The sequence below is a fragment of the Dipodomys merriami genome, unplaced genomic scaffold (genome assembly GCF_024711535.1).
Source record: "Dipodomys merriami isolate MVZ:Mamm:240054 unplaced genomic scaffold, mDipMer1.0.p SCAF_4, whole genome shotgun sequence".
Taxonomy (NCBI): domain Eukaryota; kingdom Metazoa; phylum Chordata; class Mammalia; order Rodentia; family Heteromyidae; genus Dipodomys; species Dipodomys merriami.
The window spans coordinates 87,774,984-87,797,839 of NW_027205603.1; the positions used below are offsets into that span (position 1 = coordinate 87,774,984).

The 22,856-nt window shown below is 40.5% G+C and overlaps 1 protein-coding gene across 5 annotated transcripts in view; it reads right to left on the reverse strand.

The window, feature by feature from the left end:
• Positions 1 to 6,675: 6,675 nt before the first annotated feature.
• Positions 6,676 to 22,856, reverse strand: part of Tmem71 (transmembrane protein 71) — a 34,941-nt gene continuing 18,760 nt past the window's right edge. For 2 of the 5 annotated variants that reach the window (XM_069991424.1, XM_069991423.1), the window contains 5 exons: positions 18,168 to 18,350; positions 14,002 to 14,077; positions 10,342 to 10,403; positions 10,176 to 10,236; positions 6,676 to 7,160 (listed from right to left, as the gene is read on the reverse strand). In XM_069991424.1, the coding sequence (XP_069847525.1) occupies positions 7,130 to 7,160; positions 10,176 to 10,236; positions 10,342 to 10,403; positions 14,002 to 14,077; positions 18,168 to 18,350 (413 nt within the window). In that variant the 3' untranslated portion in view covers positions 6,676 to 7,129. Of the gene's footprint in view, positions 7,161 to 10,175; positions 10,237 to 10,341; positions 10,495 to 14,001; positions 14,078 to 18,167; positions 18,351 to 22,856 lie in introns of those variants that run through there. The other 3 variants (XM_069991425.1, XR_011365712.1, XR_011365711.1) reach the window with 3 other exon arrangements.

Here is a 22,856-nt window from a genome sequence, read left to right on the forward strand (position 1 = left end):
CTGAGTGCTCTCTATAAACCAGGCACCAGAGACTTGAGCTAGTGAAGAAAAAACAGGGCAGAAGGAGACAAAAAGCAGAAATGGAAACCACACGCCACAAATGAATCGATTCATGAGACAGATGAGGTCCTGGGATCGAGTCAGGGATGGCGAGAGCAGGCCTAGAGTGAGTGGTAGGCAGGGCTCACGATGGTGGTGGCATCTGCAAGACGAGAGGACATTGGCCTTGTGAAGTCCATAGAGAAGGGTATTTCTGCCCACATATTCCACAGGTGCAAAGGCCCTGTGGAGTTGAGCTAGGATGCATCATAAGAAGAGAAAGGAGAGTTAGTTATGACTGCAATGTAATGAGTATGGGAGTTAGGGAGTTGGGTGGGATGATTGTAACAATGAGGGAAGAGGGATTAGTAAATTTAGAAAGGTAATTGGCTGCTGCATAGAGGATGGGCTGGGGGGTTGTCTGGAGGGGTGGAAAGACAGAGATCAGGAAGGAAAATTTCAGCATCCTGCAATGTTTCTTCCTTTCCTTTGATATCTTTTTTTTTCCATTGCACACCACACTCACATTCCAAAACAATTCATAGTAGCCAAATAGTAGAAACAAGCCAAATGTCCATTGCGGATGGGAATATTATTATGAAAGGGAACATTATTCAACCAGTAAAAGAAACACATGCAACAATGTGGATGGACCTCAAAAACATTATGTAAGTGAAAAAAGCAGACCCAAAGAGTGGCGTATGATTCATGTTGCATGAACTGTCTGGTATAGATAAATCCATGGAAACAGAAAGAGGACCAGCAGGTGCTGAGAGGCAGGGAAGAGGATTGGAAGGCATGGCTTCATGAACACAGGGTTTTCTTTGTGGGTGATCAAAGTGTTTTGGAAACTAGATAAGGATGGTGTAACTGTCCTACATGCCACCAACTTGCACACTTTTCAATGCTAGATTTAATGTTGCATAAATTTCAACTCAAATATTTTTAAAGAAAAATAGTATATTGGATAGGTTTTTAAAATTTTGTGTATCTGGTAAAATAAATGTGTTCTGACTAGTTTAAATTAAAAAAAGATGATTCCACTGGAAAAACACTGAAATTCTTGAGGGGCTCAATGGCCCTTGGTCCTTGCCATTGAGGATTTGAGAATTCAACAGCTGGAGACCGCAGAACTCTCATCCCAGGCGTTCCTCCAATCATCTTGTCTCTAGAAAGAAGAGAATCTGATGGCCAGGCTTGTCTCTTTGTCCTCATGGTCCAGCATTGCATGTTTTCCCTCATTTGTGGAATCTAGAATCAGCTTATAAACTTATAAGTAAATATGTTGCATGGTATGTAAGTGTATACAAATGTTTTAACTGAAATGTGGGAGATTCAAGGGAGAACTCCAAAAAGTGTAATTTATGATAAAGGCAAAAGTCAAAGTTCAACAAAATGAACACCAGGAAGAGGGTACTTGAAAGGGGTGAGGGGGTATCAAGAGGAGAAGGGTGGATGAATGAGGAGAATGCAGTCAAGAATTCAGTTTATGAGGGAAAGTGTAGGCTGGGATTTATGAGTGAGAATGTTGAAGAGAGTGTGACATTGATCAAGATAGGTTGTATTCATAAATGGTTTTGTTAAATGGCAATTCCTTAAAGATAGTTTTTTTTAAAGAAGACCTTAGCTGGGTGCTGGTGGGTTATGCTTATAGTCCTAGCTACTCAGCATGCTGATATGAGGATCATGGTTAGAAGCCAGCCCAGGTAGAAAAAGAAAAGTCTGTGAGACTCTTATCTCAAGTAAACTACTCAGAAAAAGCCAGAAATTGTGGCTCAAGTGGTAGAGCCATAGCCTTGAGCACAAAGAGGCTCAGGGGTACCACCTAGGCCCTGAGTTCAAGCCCAGGACTGGCAAAAAACAAACAAGGCCAGAAGACTCGCTAGAACCCATCCACAAGGAAAGGGGATGATTGCCCAAAGAATGTTACAAGACCAGAATTGGGGAGAAAATAACTTTGGTTGTCTTAGCTCATTTTGTGCTATTATACCACAATCTAATTTTTAATGAACAGAAGTTTATTGGCTGTGAGTTCTGGAGACTAGGATGTTCACCATAGAGTGGGTAGCATCTAGTGAGTGTCTTCTTGCAGCTTTATCCTAGGGAGGAAGGTAGATGGTCAAGGCATAAGAGAGTAAGAGTGGGTGGAGAGTATCAATCCTACTCGCCTCTTAAAGGTCCAAGTTTTTAAGATAATTACAGTGGTATGGTAATACAATTTCTACATGAGTTTTGTTGGAAAAGACAAATCTTCCATAGTAGCAGGAGAAGCAAGGAGAATAGCCATCCACTCCAAGCACCACCCCAGTTCACCCTCTTTTCATAGCATATCTGATCCCCATTCACTGAACGGCTTTCTCAGCTAGCTCTGGCTATACACTGGGGACAGAATGATGACTTTGACTGAAACCACCTCTGCTCGGCCAGAACTATTTGTCACAAGCAACAATGCAAATAGAACCTAAATGAACAAGCTGAGTGCTGCAGGAAGTATGGAGACTGCCTGGGAAGTTTCTCTGGCTATCACCTCTCTGATATCCAAGCAGTTTTGAGAAGGATCACTGATATCACTCCCACGTATTGCTCCTTGAACTAATGTCATCACTTTTTGATTTATCTGACTCCTGAGACTATGGAACCTCTGAGCTGTCTGGACCACAGATCTCACACAAAGGTTGAGAACGGAAAGAAAGCATGAAGAGAAGTGGAGAGGGAGAGTATACACAGCACATACTGAAAGCACTGGATTGTAGTTTCTGTTCTGCTTCCCTCCTGATAACATTGCTAACTTTTCTCCACCTCCCTCTTGCCTCATGTTGAAGGTGCATCTGGGATGACATTGGTGCAAGGTGACAGCCGATGGCAATAGCTTTACCATTGTTCCAGCAGGGAGACAGGCCTGTCAGCTGGTATAGCCCTCTGTTTCCAACAGGGCAATGACCACTTGACTGGCCACAGATGGCGGCTGTGTCTCTGTCCAAAGGCTCTCTAGTTTGGATGTTTTCATATCTCTTCAGCCTTACAGTGCATCAAGAGGTTGGCCTTGAGTTGAGAGATGATGGGTAATCTTTCTACTGTTTCTCTCGGTTTTTCTTTTACTATTTGACTCACTTCTAAAATATAGAAGACCACATTAAAGTAGCAATTTTTAGTCGCTCTTTTCTCCTGCACCTTGTAAGCCTACAGTCTCTTATTTGGTGTGGATGACAATGCATCGATACTGTCCCTCCATTCTGTAGCTAGCACTTCAGAGAAGACCTCAGACCTGGACAAGAAACCTTGCTTAGGATATAGATGAGGGCATGGTCAAAGAAGTTGAGTGCCAAGTCAAAACTCATAAAACTAGAAAGGCTGGGACAGCCAGAAATCTATGGCTATGGCTGTCTAAGTCTACATCTGACTGACTTCAAATTTCATTCTTTTGCCTTTATACCACTCAGCTTTGTGTTAAATATTGGAAGCAGTATTTCTTCAACTCGCTTCATGTGCCCTGATCAAACCTCATTCCGGATTAATCTTTTTCTTTGACTAAAAAAATGTATGGTCCTAAAAGCCAAAATACCCCTATTACGAATGTTACAATGCTAATAAGAACAACAGCAGACTTCCCTTTGGAAAAGTTGCCATATGTCTAGCATGGTATTAAGTGCTAAGCACTTTGTCTGCATGGACCCACTTGATTCTCATAAAAAAAGTGCTATGGGGTGTACAGAGGATCTATCTCAAGCATATGTAGATTAGGGTTTAGAAAGATGACATTTTTTTGTCTGAAGTCACAGTTGGATTACAGCTCAGACCCTGGCCTTATCTGACATCCAAGACATAAAGCGTTCTCCTGGACTCTGTTACTAGTATTCAAAGGCTATAACTCAACAGGAGAAGAAACTAAGAAGATGAAGAAAGTAGAACTATCTGGGATGTCATCTTTGATATTTTTACTTCCAAAGGGGGAAAAAGAAGAAAGAAAAAAGACCACTGGGCATTGAGTTTCATCCCTTCTCCACAAGCAGATGCCTTCAGCCTGAATTTGGGCTTCACTCACACAAACATAGCTACCTGTGAGGACTAGATTCAGCTAGAGGAGTGGGCACCTCTGTCTAGATAATGCAAATACACATGCAAAAAAGACTTTTGCATTGAAAAATCCAAGTCCTGATATGGCAGCCTTTGTTTCCCTTGGGCACTCCATTTTCTTATTTTTAAGTTTTTTTTTAATTGTGAAAACACTGTACAGAGGGGCCACAGTTACGTGAACAAGGTAATGAGTACATTTCTTATCAAGCATTGTTGCATTTTCTTTGTTTTCACTTCCTTTAAAGCTACAAAAGGAGAAGAAAAAAATCTTCAAAGTAGTTGCTGGGTTTTAGCTTCCACTTGCTAATCTCCCCCACCCATCCCTCCATGCCATGGTTCCCTGTCTGGCTCTCTAGCAGGTGTAACTGGCAGCTGTAGCAGATTTCACCCAGCATGGGCCAGATGGAAGGGGTGCAGCCAGCACAGTGGGATAGATTTTGAAAAAAATACATGCTCAGACCCTCAGTAAGGCCTGCTAGGGAAATATGGCATTCAGACAAAGTGTGCCAAGTTGGCAGGTGTCTGTATCTACTGTTTTATGTGAGCACTAGTGGGAACTCTATTGGGGGGAGTTGGCCTCCCCTGCAGCACCATCATATTGGTTTGTATCTGAGTTGGTTTGCAGTAATTCTACCAGATATCCCTTATAGAAGCTTTGCAGTGGGTGTGAGGGAGTGAAGGCCAAGAAACCTTAGAGTCCAGAGGCAGATGCAGCCTGGCTCCACCTTCTCCAAGCTTTGTGATCCAGGACAAGCCATCCTTCTCTGAAGTTGACACTCCTTAGTTTTAAAATGAAGGATGAAAGGGTGGAAGTTAAAGGAAGTTCAGATACAGTAAGGAGACCCAAAAACTGTATCAAACAAACAAAAACAGGGGTTGCTTTAAAATAATATTCAGGATACACATTTTCAGGAAATCTACAAAGCAAGGTACAGATATAATTACCATAAAAATCAAGATAGATAGGCAGGGCATAGAGATGCATACTTATAATCCTGCTACGTGGGAGGCAGAGTTGAGAGGATCATTGTTCAAGGCTAGCCTAAGCAAAGTGGTCAGTAAGAACCTGTCTCAAAAAAAAAAAACCCACAAACTGTGCTAGCAGAACAGGACTTCATTAATAGCTACACAGTAGGTAGAGGTAAGAAGATCATGCTCTAAGAGCCATGAGAGCAAAAGTGAAAAATAAAGGACTGCAAAAAATAAGGACTAAACTTGCCTAACAAGTGAGAGGTCTTGAGTTCAAACCCCAGTACCACATATACACAGACAAAACCCCCCCGACAAAACCCAGGATAGTGTTAAATTCAAGAGTGAAGTATTGATGAGGGTATCTGGAAGACTGTTATTTTGTCTCTTCTCCTATTTCTCAAAAAGGAATTTGCCTTATAATAATCACATTGTTTTACTTAATTTTCCAAACTTCTGGTATTTTAATGAAGTTTTTAAATAGTTCTTCCTATTTTACAGAATGAAAGGAGCCTTGCCCCAACATGACATCTCACAAGTAGAGCGTTCACTGTCTTCCTTGTCACATCCCCTGGGACCATCCTGGCTCTCGGGACATGTCTTGGGACATGGTTGGACTACATATTTACAGAATCAAATGCATTTCTAAAGTCTTACTTCGTGTGAACTTCAGCAAACTCACAAATTTCCAAGGAATGTGCTTAGGGTCATTGAGAATTTGCTGCTTACTGAAGACATGATTCTTTTGAATCATGCACCTGCTGCTAGAGCTGCTGTGACACATGAGGCCCTCATAGGAGCCAGGCCAGCCACCTGCACAGGTGACATCCATAATGTACAGTCCTCCAGGAGAGAAGAGAAAAGAGGGGAGAAGAAGGGAGGGGAGGGGAGGAGGAGGAGGAGAGAAGGAGGGGAAAAAGAGTGAAGGAAGGAAGAGAACAAGAGAGGGGAAAGAGAAGAGAGCAGCAGAGGAAGAGGAAGAAGAAAAGAGGAGGAAAAGAATGAAGAAGGGAGGGAGAGGAAGGAAGGGATGGGGGAGGTAAAGAGGACAGTGGGGAGGAGAAAAAATATATTCAGAAGAACATACTTTCTAGAAAATGATTCTTTCTTGCCCATTTTCCATCAGCCACCCCCTATTGTTTAAGTCTGTTTCCCATTACTGTAATGAAATCTCTGAGACTTAGTACTCAATGAAGAAAAGAAATATTCCAGAATTCTGGTGGTTCAAGGTGTGACCCCAGCATCTCTGCGGCTCTGGTGAGGCCCTCATGCTGATGGTATCACAGTGGTGGGAGTGGTGTGAAAGGGAGAGAGATTACATAGCCAAATAAGAAGCCAGAGAGACCAACCTGAATATACTCCCAGAGTACTATGCTAAGTCCTTCTGAGGCCTGGGCTTCCAGTGGCTTGAGGACATTCCAGCAGGTCCCTCCTCTTAAAGGTCCCAGCAGCCCTTAACCTGTGAAGCTCCTCAAACATGATCCTGTGTGGGGAAGGGGGAGGCTGAATCATATCCTTCCTGCCCCTTCTACCATCAAGACACTTTGGGAGGAGAACAAGACAATACAATAGAGTAGTGTTTGCCACATTAGATTTTTATGTGCAAGCTGTTTTTATTTACCTTTAGACTGGTACTGATTACACAAACTTATCTGCGTTGTTGGATTGAAGTAGGTTAGTCAGTCAGGGGTACATGCAAATAGATCCTGGAATCTGCAGTGTCTCAAAGCACCTCACAGAATCCTCTAATGAAAGCTAATGTTTGAGAACTAATCCCAAAGCATTCATTGCCCATGCTGTCTCTGTCAAATTCCCCAGTCCATTCCTTGTCAAATGTCAACGTTTGCAAGAGGAAGCCCAATTAATATTATTTTCATGAGCATATTACCATTATGGATAAAAATGAGATTTTTTAAATCCATACTCCAATTAGAATTTTTCTGAACTAATTGTTCACTTCTTCATAATAAGGCAGTTGATTGCAAGTAGACTGCAAGTTGGGCAGTTTCTGGATACTCCGATGGAAGACATTCATCAGTGATAATCCTCAATGGTTTTCAAATTTTGGCAAATCTAGTCTGGAAAAGGAGTAAAAGAAATGCATAATTCATCCACATTCTCAGGAAATGCAGTAGGATGCAGTCAATGTGTGTGTATGCACACACACACACACACACACACACACACACACGCATGCATACACACTAGCTTAAAGATTACAAGTATATATCTTGGTTTTGTCCCTGGAAGTTCTTAATGTTTTCTTCTCTGAAAGATCAAGGAGGTTTTAAACCCTAAACTCATCATAAAACTTGTTAATTTCCATTTCTATTTTAGGATCCTATGAGGTGTTATGGGGGACGGGTCTTGAATTTCATTTCCTAAAGTTTATTCTCTCACCCACCAAGTATATGAATGTACCTTCCTCCATTTAAGAATTGAGAGCCCAATTTTTCTTGCTAAGAAGTTATACAAAGTCAGCTTGTGACGTCTGATGCTACCCAGCAATGCTGGATACCTGTGATGATCTTCATTTGCAGGGGACACTAGGGTTAATAATGAAAACGATGAATCATCCTCATAGCTGCAAACTTTAAACTGAAGGAGGAAAGAAGTCAAAAGGGAATTAGCTTGTGGTATAAAGAGGGGTAGGAATTGAGAAGAACTCTGGGATAAAAATATAGGCACTCAACATAGCTACGCTTGCACCTTGGGGCCCAGGCATGTGAGGGCTGCTGTCTTCATGTTTGTTGTAGTGACTGCCCTCTGCCTCCTAATAGTCTCATTGCTGATTGTTAGAGAAGACTCGTCAGTCATTCTTGACTCCTTGATGTTACTACGTTTAGCTTATTAGCTTCTGGATAGGTTTATATAAGAGGGAGAAAGCTGCAAAATCTTTAATATGTAGACATAGAGCTTTTAGCTACAACAGAGGGACTTCAAGTAATGATGCAGCAACTATTTTCAGGTTGATGAATATTTATGGAGCATCTACTATTTTGAAGGCATTGGGGTAGATGCAAAAGTGAAGTCAACAGTCCTTGTTTTTATAGGTCTTAAAGGCAAGAGTGTGTGGTAGATGGCCAGGTGAGCTGGAAATCGTGAAAGACAGAGAGGAAAAAGAGAAGAAAAAGTTAAATTATGTACATAAGTAATCAAAGCAGAGATTTCATCTCATAAGTGAGGCTATAGATGAGAAATACTTATGCCAGAATACAAATATGTTCTGTTGTTCTAATTTTAGTAGAAAACAAGTCACTCAGAGTAGTAGCTGTGCAGTAAAACCAACAGGTGATGGAGTTAGATTTTGCCTCCTCCAGGAAACCTTCACTGACTACCCTCCCCACACTTTCTCATCTCCTGGTTCTATTGTTCTCTGTGCTAGCTCCATATTTATGGTTACCATAGTGAAATACAAAAGTTCTTTGTCCTTTGCACATGTGTTACTCTCATTAGACTCTGAAATCTTGAGTTTGGCTCCATAACTTGGCTTTAGGATGTTGACACCTATGGTAGAGATGAGTGAGTGTATGCGTGTGTGGGGGGGTGATTGTTGAGATGTACTGAGAGTCCATTCAATACAGAACATGGTAAAGTTCTCAGTACAGATTTTGTAGGCTAAATAATGTCAATTGAGAAGTCAAGGGGTAAAAGGTTTAGAAGTCATCTTTCCAAGAGCCTCAGAGTTTATATTCAAATGAAAACTTGGAGAGATGGCTAAAAATAAAGTAGACTCCTTCCAAACTTTGATTCAAGGGGCTAGCATCAGGACTATACAAGCGCCTTTATTGAATCTAGAAATTCACGTTGAGAAACTCTGCCCACATCTCAGAACTTCCCTACAAAACGATAGCTTGTTTTTCTAACTAATTCTCTATGCTAACCTACAGACTCAGAGAAAGCAGATTTTTATAATTCTTATGGTTTGACAAACCATAAGAATGTTTTCACTCCTGAAACTTGAATTTTAAAATAGCTCTTTGGGTAAAAATCTTTTCATAGATATTTCTCCTGGTTCATTCCTAACGTGTGATCATTTTAGCATGTAAAGCTGCAAATTATGTAGCATCAGCTAAGGCCCACTTCTGCCTCCAGAGAGGTCTAGAACAAACCGACAAGTTAGAGGGATGAAAGTGGGTATCTCTGAAGACAGTTTTAAACAAATACCACTAACTTTAAGGGTTGATTAATGAATGAGGATTTGGGGCCACTCCACCCCCAGGCCCAATTTTCTAACTATCCACTTAAATATATCTTAGCTATAGCAAGATCTAACTTCAGATACCTGAATGGCCAAGAAATTATTGGCAGTGTCTCTCAAAGTGTCACTAAATCAATATTGCCTAGAGTTGTAAACACAATACATCTTCACTCAACCCCATTGTGATTTCAAAGTCAACACAGAGATTTCATAAACAGGGAAGCAGAGTGTCAAGAGCGAAGGCCAAGAAAGTAATTTGAATTGCAGACTTTGATCCCCGAGCCAGGGATGCTGGCTCTGCAACTGTGGTATACTGAAGGGCATTGACACCTTCCATACTGTAATGAATGATGCTAGAAGAATGCTTAAAATTCTGTAAGCACTCTCCAACCCGAGGCCCCAGGAACCCTCTGAAAGAGGCTGCATTCTGGCAGACAGCACAAAGGGAATGAGAAGTAAGGGACTGGGTGGGGGGTCATTAGGAAAGTAAGAGAAGGCCGACAAATCACAGCTCTTAACCAAGACCATTTCATGGGCAGCTTGCCAGCTATTGGGCAAGTAGAAGATAAGGTTCTCTTAATAGGAGGTATCTATAAAGCACAATGCTTTGAATCTACAAAGGTACTTGCAAAACCATTGATAAAGACACTCATCATGTGTTTTGTAAGTCCTATGACCTTATTTTAACGCTGTTTATTTTAAGAAGTCAAGGGACAGGATGAGAACACTATTAGATTTAAGCAGTAACAGAAAGTATTCCTCAGCATAAATGAGTGGGATCTTTCCTGTACATTGTCAGCACCATCTATTTCTCAGAAGAACCTGGCATCAGATATTCTATGCTAGGATTGGTGGCCAGAAAATGATGTGATGCCACCACAGCAGCACTTACCGAGTATAGGTGGTGGCCCTGAAGTAACTGCCAAAGCTGAAAAGCAGTGATCGCACAATATCTTGAGTAGAAAAGAGAAACATTAAAAAAAGAAAAAAAAACCTAAATGACTCAAAGTCCGATGAAATACAGGAATCAGAGTAGAAATTTAGGAAAAGTTACTTACAAGCTGTAGTTATCATTGATGCGCATGTAAAGACATTGGCTAGTACTCCACCTAGAAGCCATCTGAAATGACAGGATTGCTTAGATTTAGCATTCTAACTCTTCATCTCCAACCTGTGCCATGTTCTTTTAGACATACTGTAGTGATGGTGGACTGGCAAGGTGATAGACATAAAAGGGAAAAAGAAGACAGAAATACACTTTTGTGGAAATAGTGAAGTGATATTTAATAGAGATACACAAGTAATTCAATAGAAAGAGCAGTCCTTTCAGCAAATAAAACAATTGGATATTCACAGGTAAAAGAACAAATTCTCAGGAAGTGGACAGAGCTTCAACTGGTAAAGTGGCAGCCTTGAGCAAAAAAAGCCAAAGGACAGTGCTTAGGCCTGAGTTTAAACTCTAAGCTGGCACACACACACACACACACACACACACACACACACACACACACACACACACACACACACACACGAACAAACTCTCACAAATAATTTCATACACAAAATTTAACTTAAAATGAGTGGGACTGAAATGTAAAAGGCTAAAAATTGAAGAAGAAATTGTAAATGGAAAACTTTAAGACCTTGGCTTCGGCAACGAGTTGTGAAATCCAACCCAAATGCACAATTTGTGATAGAAAAAAATGTTATGAAAATTAAAAAAGCAAATACCAAAAGGATGAAAAGTCAGTGCACAATTTGGAAGAAAATATTTGCAAATCATATATGTGATGAAGCACTTCTATCTAGCATGTATAAGAACAATTAAAACCCAATAATAATAATCCATGTACAAATGGTGAAGGAGCCATAGTTCTAGCTATTTGGGAGGCTGAGATCTAAAGGATCATGGTACAAGACCAGCCTGGGCAGAAAGTTTTTCTAGACTCCATCTCCAAATGAACCAGCACAAAACATGGCTAGAGGCAAGACTTAAGTGATAGAGGGCCAGAAAATCTGAAGCCCTGTTTTTTTTTGTTTTGTTTTGTTTTTATGTTTTTACCTCAGTATCACAAAAGAATGAAAGATCTGACAGGTAGTGAACATTTAAACAGCAAGAGACAAGAGACCACTGCACACCCATTAGAGTAGTTAAAAATCTCCAAAAGGACATCACCAAATGCTGGTGAAGATGCTGAGCTGCAGGAAGTCCCATCTATTGCTGTTGAGAATAAAAATGGTGAAAACACCTAAGAAAATAATTTAGCATTGTCTTGCAAAATTAAGTGTAAGTTTATTATAGAATCCTGAAATACCATGTCTTGATATGTACCCAAACTGAATTAAAGCTTTATTTTTAAATCCATGTAATCCTTTGTAGAAACTTTATTGAAAGTTGTTTAAAACTGGAAGCAACCAAGATGTTTTTCAATACATGAATGTATATATGAAACAAAACATACCCGTACAATGAGCTATTATGTAGGAACAAAAAAAGGAATGAGGTATTAGAACATTATATTTATTGTTGTTATAACTTGATACATTATAAAAACATTGCAACTAAGAGAGGCAAGTAATTTTCCATATTAAATGTAAGCAAAATGCTCTACAAGAGAATTCATTCTGGCAGAATAAGGAATTAAAAAAGACAGTGATGGGAAAATCTGTAGCTCCATAAGGAGCAACATTGAATGTGAATTTTTCCTATTTTCACTAATGATCAAATTGGATTTTATGCTGACTTTTCTTATGGTTAGACACAATCTCATGACTGTGTTCTGGCTCTATGCAATCAACAAAATATCCCCCTGCTGATGTTGACTTCATTCACTTGAAGTAGAACGGGCCAGATCTTACCATGATAAAGACACCTTTTCTCCTTCTTTCCTTTCTCTCTCTTTGGGAACATGTTTCTAGACACAACTCATACTCAATAGACAAGGGCTTCCTAGCTCTCCCTCAATATTGGGGATAGTATACAAACAAATTAACTTGAGAGAAACATTTCATTAATGTGTTCCTATGGAACAAGTTGATCAGAGCTTCCTGAAACTTGAAAATTTGTAAGACTTTTTGAGATCACTGTGTGATCTCACTAAGCTTTTATTCTACAAAGGCACATCATGATCTTCCAACTTGGAAGAATATACGATGCAGAATTTTGCAAATCTATTTTTAAGCATCGGACCTCCCGCCTTATGTTTGTTTGGTCCTATTGTGAACCAAAAAAAAATGCTTCTCCATACTTATAATTAACTGGGAAGCTTATTTTAAAATGCTGATTCTCCCTAGGCCTAAATTAGTATACTAAGGGATAGAATCTAACACTTGATATTTGAAGGATAGCCACCTCAAGCAATGTGAAGAATTGGACCCTCCAGAGAGACAAGACTTGAGAATAAGCAACACCTGCTGACCAGAATTCAAGGACCATCAGCTTCTAGGGCTGAATTTTTTATGTTTGTCTAGTTGATTCAACAAATATCAATGAGGTTTTTGGCATGCTGGGTAGAGAAGTGACACACAAAAAGTCTGTTCTCAGGTTGCTCACATTCTGGTTGCCAGAGTTAGAGCATTGACATATAGACACTTGAACCTTTATTAGGTCAAGGGGTAATAAGTTCACTGACGAAAAGTAAAGCAAGGGGTACGTGCATTAGAAAGTGGTATGGTATTTACACATGGTGTCAGGGAAGGCCTCTCTGATGATGTCATCACATTTGAACCTATTCCTGAAAGAAGCAAGGGTGCGTGCTTATGAGGCAGGCTACCTGGAGAAGATTTGTACCAGGTTAGAAAGACCATCAGAGGCAAAGGTCACGGAGTCACGAGTGAACTGACCACTGCCCTGGAGTTTTGGACAAAGAAAGGTTGGAAAGGCATGGGAAGTCCATGTGGGGCAGAAGATAAAGCAGAAACACGCTTACGGTCACACCTCATCATTGCATTCTGATGGAGATGTCCTGGACACTCTATGTGTGGAGGGAATGTAAAAGTTCTCAGAGTCAAGATGGAGTCACTTGTGCCTAACAAAAATCATAACAGAAAGTAAACTGGGCTAGAAAGTTATGAAGAAAGTGTTTTTGCATATGATTGCTTGGTGGTGACCATCACAAAAGACTGCCAGAACCAGAACCATATGTTTGCATGTAACCATAGCAACTGCATATAAAAAGTGCTTTTACCAGGACACTTGGCCCAAGTGTCCTCTTCCCCTTGTCTCCACCTCTTTCTTTGAATATTTAATCTACCCAGAATTTACCACATTTCCATTACAGGGCCACAGCTACTCCCAGCTAAGTAAGTATCTTTACTCTTTGGTAAATCTTTTTCTGATGGTTCTTTTTCAGACTGAGGAATTTTAGGATGAAAAATACAATAGGAAAAATGAAATCTTAGTAGAGACTCTTTGTTTCCCACTGGGGACATCCAATGTCCTTGAGTTCAGGAAGGGGCACTTGCACTGGATCTGTGGCCTTTCAACAAAGGATAACACATGATATCATAAGTAAAATACACTAGCTTCTCTATGTTTTGTTGAAGAAAGAAAAGAGGAAGGTATGAGGTAGGAAAACACTTACCCTTGTAGATAAATTAATAAATCTCTGCCATACCGCTACCTGAAATGCTTCATGGAAGAAGGCAAGACAATCATCCATCAATTGCAGACTCATTCATTATAAAACACCGCTGCATGAAAAGAAAATCTAAATTACCTTGCACAAACACAAATAATGAAGCACAAGGCAAGCAGGACTGCTTGAAAGGAAGCCTCTCGAATCAGACAGGGTTCTAAGAGGAGGAGCAAATGCAAATGAGTTAGAAACCACTGTTATTAAATAAGCTGGGAACAACAAATTCATACTAAGGCTTCTCCTCTAAACAGTCTTCAAATGTATGTCACTTTAAGCAATTAGCAATAAAGAACAAGATAGAATCACATAATGTCATATGGGGGCCATTCGCTAAAAACAGTCTACAAATAATCAGTTTCCTCTGTTTTGTAAAATAAAAGACAGGTTATACTGCTTAACACAATTTTGGATTCTCCTTTTGCTTTTCCATTGAGGAAAGACTTTATTGAGTTCATGCTGACTCTGAAGATGATGATAATGATGGTAATAGTAATGATGCCTAATATTTGTACAATGCCTAGCAATTCACAAGTAGCTTTCCTATACGAAGGTGATTTTATCAGCACAATGCTCATATAAGATGGCACCAATTATCTCAGGTCTGAAATGAGAAGAGCATGACTGAGAAAAATGATGAACTTGTCCAAGGCCACATAGCTATGAGGTACGGATGCCAAAACGACATCTAGACAGAACACAGTGTTTTGTCTAAAGTGGGGGCAGGAAAAGACAGTTGCAACTTAGCATGCTGGGAGGCTCTAAAGATCCAAAAAGAGAACACGAATTATGAAATATTTGTCCTTGCAAAACTCTTTCCAGTCAGTGAATAATTCAGCCACCTGGCAAGGCACATTACAAATGAATGCAAAGCCTCCAGTAGTTATAAATATGAGAATTAAATCACTTGTCAACCTGAGTATTACTTTTTTCACTTGAAAGAAATCTGAACTGGTTTAAAGACTTCCACATAAAGATTTTAAAAGAATTCATAAACATCTCAACTTAGTTTTGCCATGCTTTAAAAACTCAGTTTTCTAAGAGCTGTTTAAAACTAGGAATAACTATGTGATGAGTGTATTTATTCTGGATATTCATTCTGTGAATGAAGACTGAATCAGCTACCAAAGCTACTTAGCCCAGAATGTGGGCGGAATCCTGAAGCCTGGTAATAGAGCGGGTAGCAGTAGTAAACTATGTCCCTGTATATGTATAGTAGTACTTTATGCACACTGTGGATTAAATACATCAGTGAGGGTTCAATTGAAGCCATGCTCCTAAAGTCTATCTCTAGTTTTCACCTCCCTTGATTTCATGTGGAGTTTGGAAAACATTTCCTAATAGAAATAAATCTAGCTGGAAAAACTGAAAAGAGCACTAGACATGGTGTTGAAGGTGAATGGGCTGTAAATACAGAATGGAGTTGTAAATGCAGAAAGGAGTTGTGTGATTTTGGACCAATTATTGACCTTCATTTCTTCAGTAGCCATGTATAACTTATTTTGGCATGCCTCAAATATGGCTTCCATCAGGTAGCCTGCCTTGACACCATCAGCTCTCCCTTAGCTGTCAGCTGTCAGCTGTTCTCTGTGTTGCTATCCTTCCTTCGTATTTCCCTTAGAACTCTTATCATTTCATTCAAAATTCCTGGTTTATTTCTCTATGTTCTCTCACTTGGCTGCACACTGTTGACAGAAGCAGCATGAAGGTTTTCCTTGGAGAATCATCTACATCATCTACCCTTTGTCTACTGTGTGGTGTAGACAGAATGACTAAGTCCACTGCTTTCCCAGCATTTGATCCATCCCCAGACTCTTGGAACCTCACATACTTATGACTAAAGGCCTAGATTTTGCCATGTGAATGGAACCCTTCAAGAACCAACTCTAGTCCTCTAGTCTTAACTCCAGACTGGTAGAATATTGCTGTCTTTCTCTGTACTGAACTGGAACTGGCAAAGGTATAAGTCCCAAGCCAGTAGAGCCATGGTGGAGAGATGATCTTTTGCAGAGCCACACAAACACAGGAGGGAAGAGATGCCAGAGGCAGGGAACTAAAGAATCCTCAACTCCATGTTCCAGAATTTTCATTGGCACTAGTTAACAAGTTCCATTTGATGAATCCATTGTATGTTGGGTTTCACCCCATGGAACTGGAAAACCCTGATGAACACAGTTGATGGCACACATGCTGATGTTCTCAGCATGTAGGACATCATCTGGAATTGAGTGTACATGCAAAAGGAAGACATGAAGGACTGAATGAATGCAGACCTTGTCCACTCAGATGACATAGCCTACTGAGAAAAAGGAAAACAAATAGTCTAGTAGAGCTATCCATATAGAATCCCAAGAGTCCTGGGGGGGGGGGTGTTCATGAGGAATAGTAGGGGCATCCAGGTATAGCAGGTACAGTATTACAGACAGTAAAAATCATGCACTTGTCCTTTCAAAAATCCTTGCAGGGTACCAAGGCTACATGGCCTGTCTGAGTGGCAGTATTTTTTTTATATGTGTGCAGAGCTGGCACACTTATTAACTGGTCCACTACAATAGGGGGGACTTACTCTGTATCAAGCACCATGTGGGATGTTTAGAATTCAAGGCTGATTATTATCTGGTGCTCATCTTTACATCTTTGCTTTTTGTTGTTGTTGATCGTGGGGCCTGAACTCTGGGCCTGGGCGCTGTCCCTCAGCTCTTCAGCTCAAGGCTGAGCCACAGCACCACTTCTGGGTTTTTCTGCTTATGTGGTGCTGAGGAATCGAACCCAGTACATCATGCATGCAAGGCAAGCATTGTACCATTGAGCCACCTTCCCAGTCCCCTCATTACATCTTTAAAAAGCTCAGAGCTTGATAAGGGAGACATAGAAGAAAGCACGTAATAATAGTAGAGATAATGGGCATGAAAGAGAAGGGAGCCACAGAACCCAGAGAAGGGTGGATTCCTGGTGGAGGTGGTTATTGAGTAATCTCATTAAATGTTGATAACCTGGCCACTATCTAAATCATAGAATGTTACCTTCTGAATCATTATATTATCTGCAGAGGAAACTTAAAAAATACTTTAACAAGGCTAGGCAAAGTAGTTCATGCCTGTAATCCTAGCTCCTTGGGAAGTAAAGGTTTGGAGGATCATAGTTATAGCTGGTTAGCCTAGACAAAAACTTGGCAAGACCTCAACTCTACCAATAAAATCTGGGTGTGGTAGTATAGGCCTGTCATCCCAGCTATGTGGGAAACATAAATAGGAGGATCAAAATCCAGGCTGGCCCAAGCATAGATGGGAAATCTTATCTCAAAACAACAAAAATGGAAAGGGGCATGACACAAATGGTAGAGTGCCAATGCAAGGTCCTGAGTTCAAACCACAATACCACTAGACAAACAACAAAACTTAATGCATAGGGCATATGGACCTTGGGGGTTGAACGAATGATCATTAATGTCAGTCTTTATGACTTTGTAAAGGCAAATGGAATGAAAACAATCTTCACATAATCTCGATCTTATGTAATAATATCCTCACATTTGGTGACTATTCAGTAGACCTGACAGTGCCTTGTGTGGATTATTTTCATCATTATGAGACAGGAGCTCAGATTGGCTCCATATGCAGATGGAAATGCTAATTTTCAGAGTCTGGTAAACCCCAAAGATCATTCATAGGATTGTAGCTAAAAGTGGGGAGTGGGGCTTTGAATTTTGGCAAGCCGAAGGCAGAACCAACACAGATGCAACACAGAATCCAAACATGATTAAGCCAGTATCAGCATACTCGAGGTTTGGAGACAGGCTTGTGGAACGTACTCTTTCCAGATCTGACAGGAAATACCAATACCTGTAGTTCTTTCATTTTACCTGCAAGGCACACAATATTAAATGGTTTCCTAACATCTTTCCTTTTCTTCTTCTTTTTATAGAGTATGTCAAATACACAGCTAAATATAGGGAAATAGGAAACCTGTGGTCCCTCTTTTCAGCTTTATTAAAACCTAGTGTTTCACAAGATGTCATCATGGTTTGTGAAAAAAATAAAACACTGTGGAACCAATACTTCTGCTGTCTCTACGATGACAACCAAAGGCCAGTTCCCCTGCTAGAAGCGCCTCACTTGCGCTACAGAGGCCCAGGCCCCTCCTCCTGCAGGCTACCCTCAAGTGCACATGAGTCACTGCTATGCTATGTCATTCTCAGGCACCGAAAGGAAGGAAATCAGTGGGTGTGACAAAGATTTAAAATAACTCACTTGAATGATCCAGAATGTTCTCTTGGAAGTGTTCAGATGCTCTCCTAAGAGGCTGAAGAGGGGTGTCCTGGGAGATTTCTCTGAGCTGCTGTGATAGGAGGCGGCTTGAGGAGGAGGCTTCCACAGTCTCTCCAAGCTTCTCCAACTCCCACTCCTCAGCTGGAGGACAGTCAAAATTATCTCCTGGAAAAGCAGAAGGGCTCATTCTGTAAATGTGTGTGTGTGTGTGTGTGTGTGTGTGTGTGTGTGTATGTGTGTGTGAGAGAGAGAGAGAGAGAGAGAGACAGACAGACAGACAGACAGACAGACAGACAGACAGACAGACAGACAGAGACAGAGAGAGACAGCAAGAGAGACAGAGACAGAGACTGAGAGAGACAGAGAGAGACAGAATGACACAGAGAGGCACAGAGAGACATAGAGAGAGACGGGGGAGGGGGGAAGGAATGTGTTTTGTAACTGCTCAATGATTGGTCTTAATAACTCAAATAGCAACCCCGATCCACTGTTACAATGCAATAGTAGGATTTCTGGATGTGATGGTATTTCCACTGTTACAATGCAATAGTAGGATTTCTGGATGTGATGGTATTTCCACTGGTCCTCGCCCTCAAAGGCTGAACAGAAAGGTCTTTGGTGCAGAGATAAGCAATGGTCAGAGACTGAAAGTTTAGTGAAGGTAGCCAAAAGCCATCTGGTCAGAATTAAAGCAACTCAAAGGAGCCTAGGGGAAGGTGAAGCTAGAAATACACCTTGAAGCTCAGTCATGGAAGCCATTGACTTCACACCTGAAGAGTGGAGAACGCACACTGCAGGCAGAAGTGTGATGGAGCATGCCTGAGAAAGAGAAGCAGAGTTCACACAGTCATGCAGCATTTGTATATGGTTACAAAGTATATCATTTTGACATATAATGAAATCCAAGTGACTCTGGAAGAATGTCATGAAATGGTATCATGTAGAGAAGGACACTTAATCCCCATGTGATGTTGGGTGAAGGATGTGTGGTGAGTAGATGAACCTCATATATTTATATCATTCATCATCATAGTAAAGCCAGCTACTTCACTGATTCAACCTTAATTGAATGTGACTATGTATCAGGAACTGGCTACACTTCTAAAAAGCAATAGTATATTAGAGAGAGGTCACCTCTGCTCACATGCAGCTTATAGTTTCATAAGAAACAGAGTGGGAGAATAGCTTGTGACAGGTATCATTAGGAAGGCCTCCCTCCATAAAATACATACTGGCTAAAATACTGTACACTAAATATCTTCTTTGTTATTTGATTCAAAGAGGCTGTTTAATGTATACATAGTTTCATGAATCGGAATTAATTCTATGATATCCCTAACATTAATCTAATACTCCTTCCATAAAACAAGCTAGTTCATCTAATAACCATATATCACAAAGTTTCAAATATGCCAAGGTAACTCCAGAGTAATAACTGGTGTCTTCAACATGAGCTCATCAAGGAATGCTATTTTATCATCATCTTGATTGGATTTTATTAGAAAGGATGCATATTGAGAATATCCCTCAGCTACATGCAAGTTTAGCTTTACAGCTCAGACTCTCTGCATGTCTCTGATTTGGTTCATCTAGCATGTAACCATTCTCTAGGTTTTATCTTTGCTGGTCCTTGTGATATCTACTGAAGGGCCTAACTTTATTCCCATGTATGATGTTAGGTAAGAACTTGAGGCAGAGATAATTAAATTTGATCCACTCATAGATAGTAGGAAGAAGTCTTGTATGGGATGCAGATGTTTCCTGGGCTAATATCTAAAAGATGGCACATATCCAATATTTTTAACTATGAAGCTCAAGAGAAAAGGACATTCCTATGGGGGCAAACCAAGGAAATTCAGAATTCTAACCAAGAACTGTGGTTAAAGCTGCTCAGATGAGTGGAAAGGGCTACTTACAAGCCCTAGTGATCAAAAGACTGTGGTTTGAAGAACTCCACAAGAACTGGGGAAATGCCTTAGACTGAAGATAAATAGAAAATTATAACTCAGTTTCTGCAGGGACACAAATGTCTATTTGCCTAATAAAAAAAGTTAGGTCAAACAGCAAAAGAATGTGCAGTAGTTCAGGGATAAAGAATGAACTGTCTCTCCTAAGATTTTTTAAAATGGTTATTAGGATAGGCTAAAATCTGTACTAATCTGAGAAGCTGATATTCATAAAAAGTCTGAGGTTTATAGTAGCCCTGTGATGTCAGCAAAAAAGGCAATTGAGAAACTCTTCCAACTTAAGCTGTGCAGCTTCCCACAGAGAAAGCTCAAGGAAGATGAGGCCACAAGCCAAAGTTACAAACTGTCCAAGAAGATAATCACCCATGGGCAAGGAAAATAAATACAGCAATACAGGAAAAGAGAACTCTAGACTAGCAGATGCTTGGGGGCATCTTCAAGCTTTGAGCAGTGGGTGTAGTGTTTGAGAAAATTTTCCTAACATCTTTTTACCTTGGAGAAACGCTGAAATAGACTTGTAAAATTATTTTTAATCCATACAATATTTTTTTATCTAACTAAGACCATTAGTGCTAAGATCCACATGAATTTTGGATTTATCACAAAAGGAAATGCTCAGGTTATCTAAATATTTGACAGATACTTACCAAATCCATCCATTGTAAGCCATCCAGAGAGATGGGAAGGATACAAGGTAAAAAACCCAGATATTTTGCCAAAGGAGGTTAAAATCTTAGGTTATAAGTCAGTGCACATGACAGTCACCAGAAGGAAGCAGTAATAAAGAGACTGCTCTTTGGATGTAAACAGATTGCATTTTAAAAAAAAAAAAGGTGGTTTGGGGAAGCTGCAAACACTTGGGCTTTAGAAAGACCAGACCATGAATTTATTCTTACTTCTATTTCTGTTTGGTATTTGGGTTTTTATTTTTACTGTTTGAGTCTTTAAAAATTAGTGCATATTAAATTTTCAACACATTTCCTGGTGATATGTTTGTACATGAATCAATGTTCTTTGATCAAGTTGTCCCATCTATTTACTCTTCAGATTGTAAATCATAGTAAATGTAATACAGTCACTTTGCTTAATTATCTGACCCCAGGTTTCCTCATCTACAAAATAGGACAACAGTTTCCATTTTTCAGTTTTGTTGTGATAATTAAATGGGACAAGGACAAATGTAGACACTTGAAATACAGTATGGTGGGGGAGAAACAAAAGCAATAATCATGGTAATAAATAGAGTTATCAGCAGATGGTCAGGTGGCTTGGTGGAGATAGGAGGGCACTGGTAAGTTATTAAAGGCTGGCTTGAAATGGAAAAGGAAGTCTCAACAATTTTCAACTCTAGCATAAAAGGAGCTTGTTATCCAACCTTGGAAAGGGGATCGTTTTCCTTTGAATTGAGCATGGAGGATATTGCCCTACCATAAAAGACTTATCCTGTTTCTAAACACCTCAAGGTACAGAGTTTATCAAATATGGTCCATTTAGTGTACTATATGACAAGGTGCCTTCTTGAAGAAAGCATCCAAAGGGAAGAAAAGGACTGTTACCACTGCCACCTGTCCCCTTGCAAAGCTGATTATTCACAGCACAAGGATCTCTAGGAAACACACACTGGAAGTGAAGCAGGTAATAGCCAAGGGGTTAGTACCAAGAACAACGAAAGACACAGGAAGAGCTGAGGGAATCCAGAAGACTTTTTGTAGCATGTCGTAGACATTTCAACAGGAACTGTCTGGGAAATCTGAGCATCCCTCCTTAATAAATAGCAAGGCTTTCTCACTTGGAAAGCCGGTGGGGGACATCTGGAGCATAAAATGACTAATGAAAGACATGGACTGTAGCAGGCCATAGCGACACCCCAGAGAAGATGCTAAGCCAGAAAATTCTGGCAACTGCAGCAAGAATAGATGTGAAGACAAACACCTCAAGGGCATAGGGCAGGGAGATCTATTTATTTTTCAGTGCATTCATTGCCCACATGGCCCTGTGCAAGGAGCTGGGGGAGACCAATCCAATTACATCTGCTGCATCCTGCTTCTGGAGGAGACACAAGCAAACGAGAGAGCAATGCGAAGGCCATGAGGCCATTGTTGTAATGAGAACTCACCCAGGTCATCGGGTGGAAGTTTAGGAAGGAGTGTGTGTGTCTGTCTTTGAAAATCTGGGGAGGCTTCACAGAGAAGGCAGTGATGAAATGGAAATGTGGAGGATGAGTAGCAGTTCTTCTAGAAAATGGCAGGAAGAGAATAGACCAGGCAGAGGAGGAGGAGGTAAGGGAAGAAGGAGGAGGATGCAGAGGTCTCAAGACCTCAGTCTGTGAGGCATCATGAGAGCTCAGGCTCTGCATGGCTAGAGGTAGACCTGTGAGATGGTTCTGGCTGGAACGCTGGAACGTGAACGTTGGAGCTCTGGGAAATGGTGACAAAAGGGAGATGTGTCTGTTTTTCCTGGTTGTGCCTGCTCTTGTCCAAACACCCTCCTCTCTACCTGCATAGAATCATAATAAATGCTTTTATAAAATGATTGTGTAAATAGAGATTCAATGATGGATAATTGGTATGATTTTTTTCTTATCAGTCATAAAGCTTGAACTCTGGGCCTGGGCTCTGTCTCTGAGCTCTGTTTGTTCAAGGCTAGGGCTCTACCACTTTGAGCTACAACACCACTTCTGTTTTAGAATCTTATGGACTTTCCT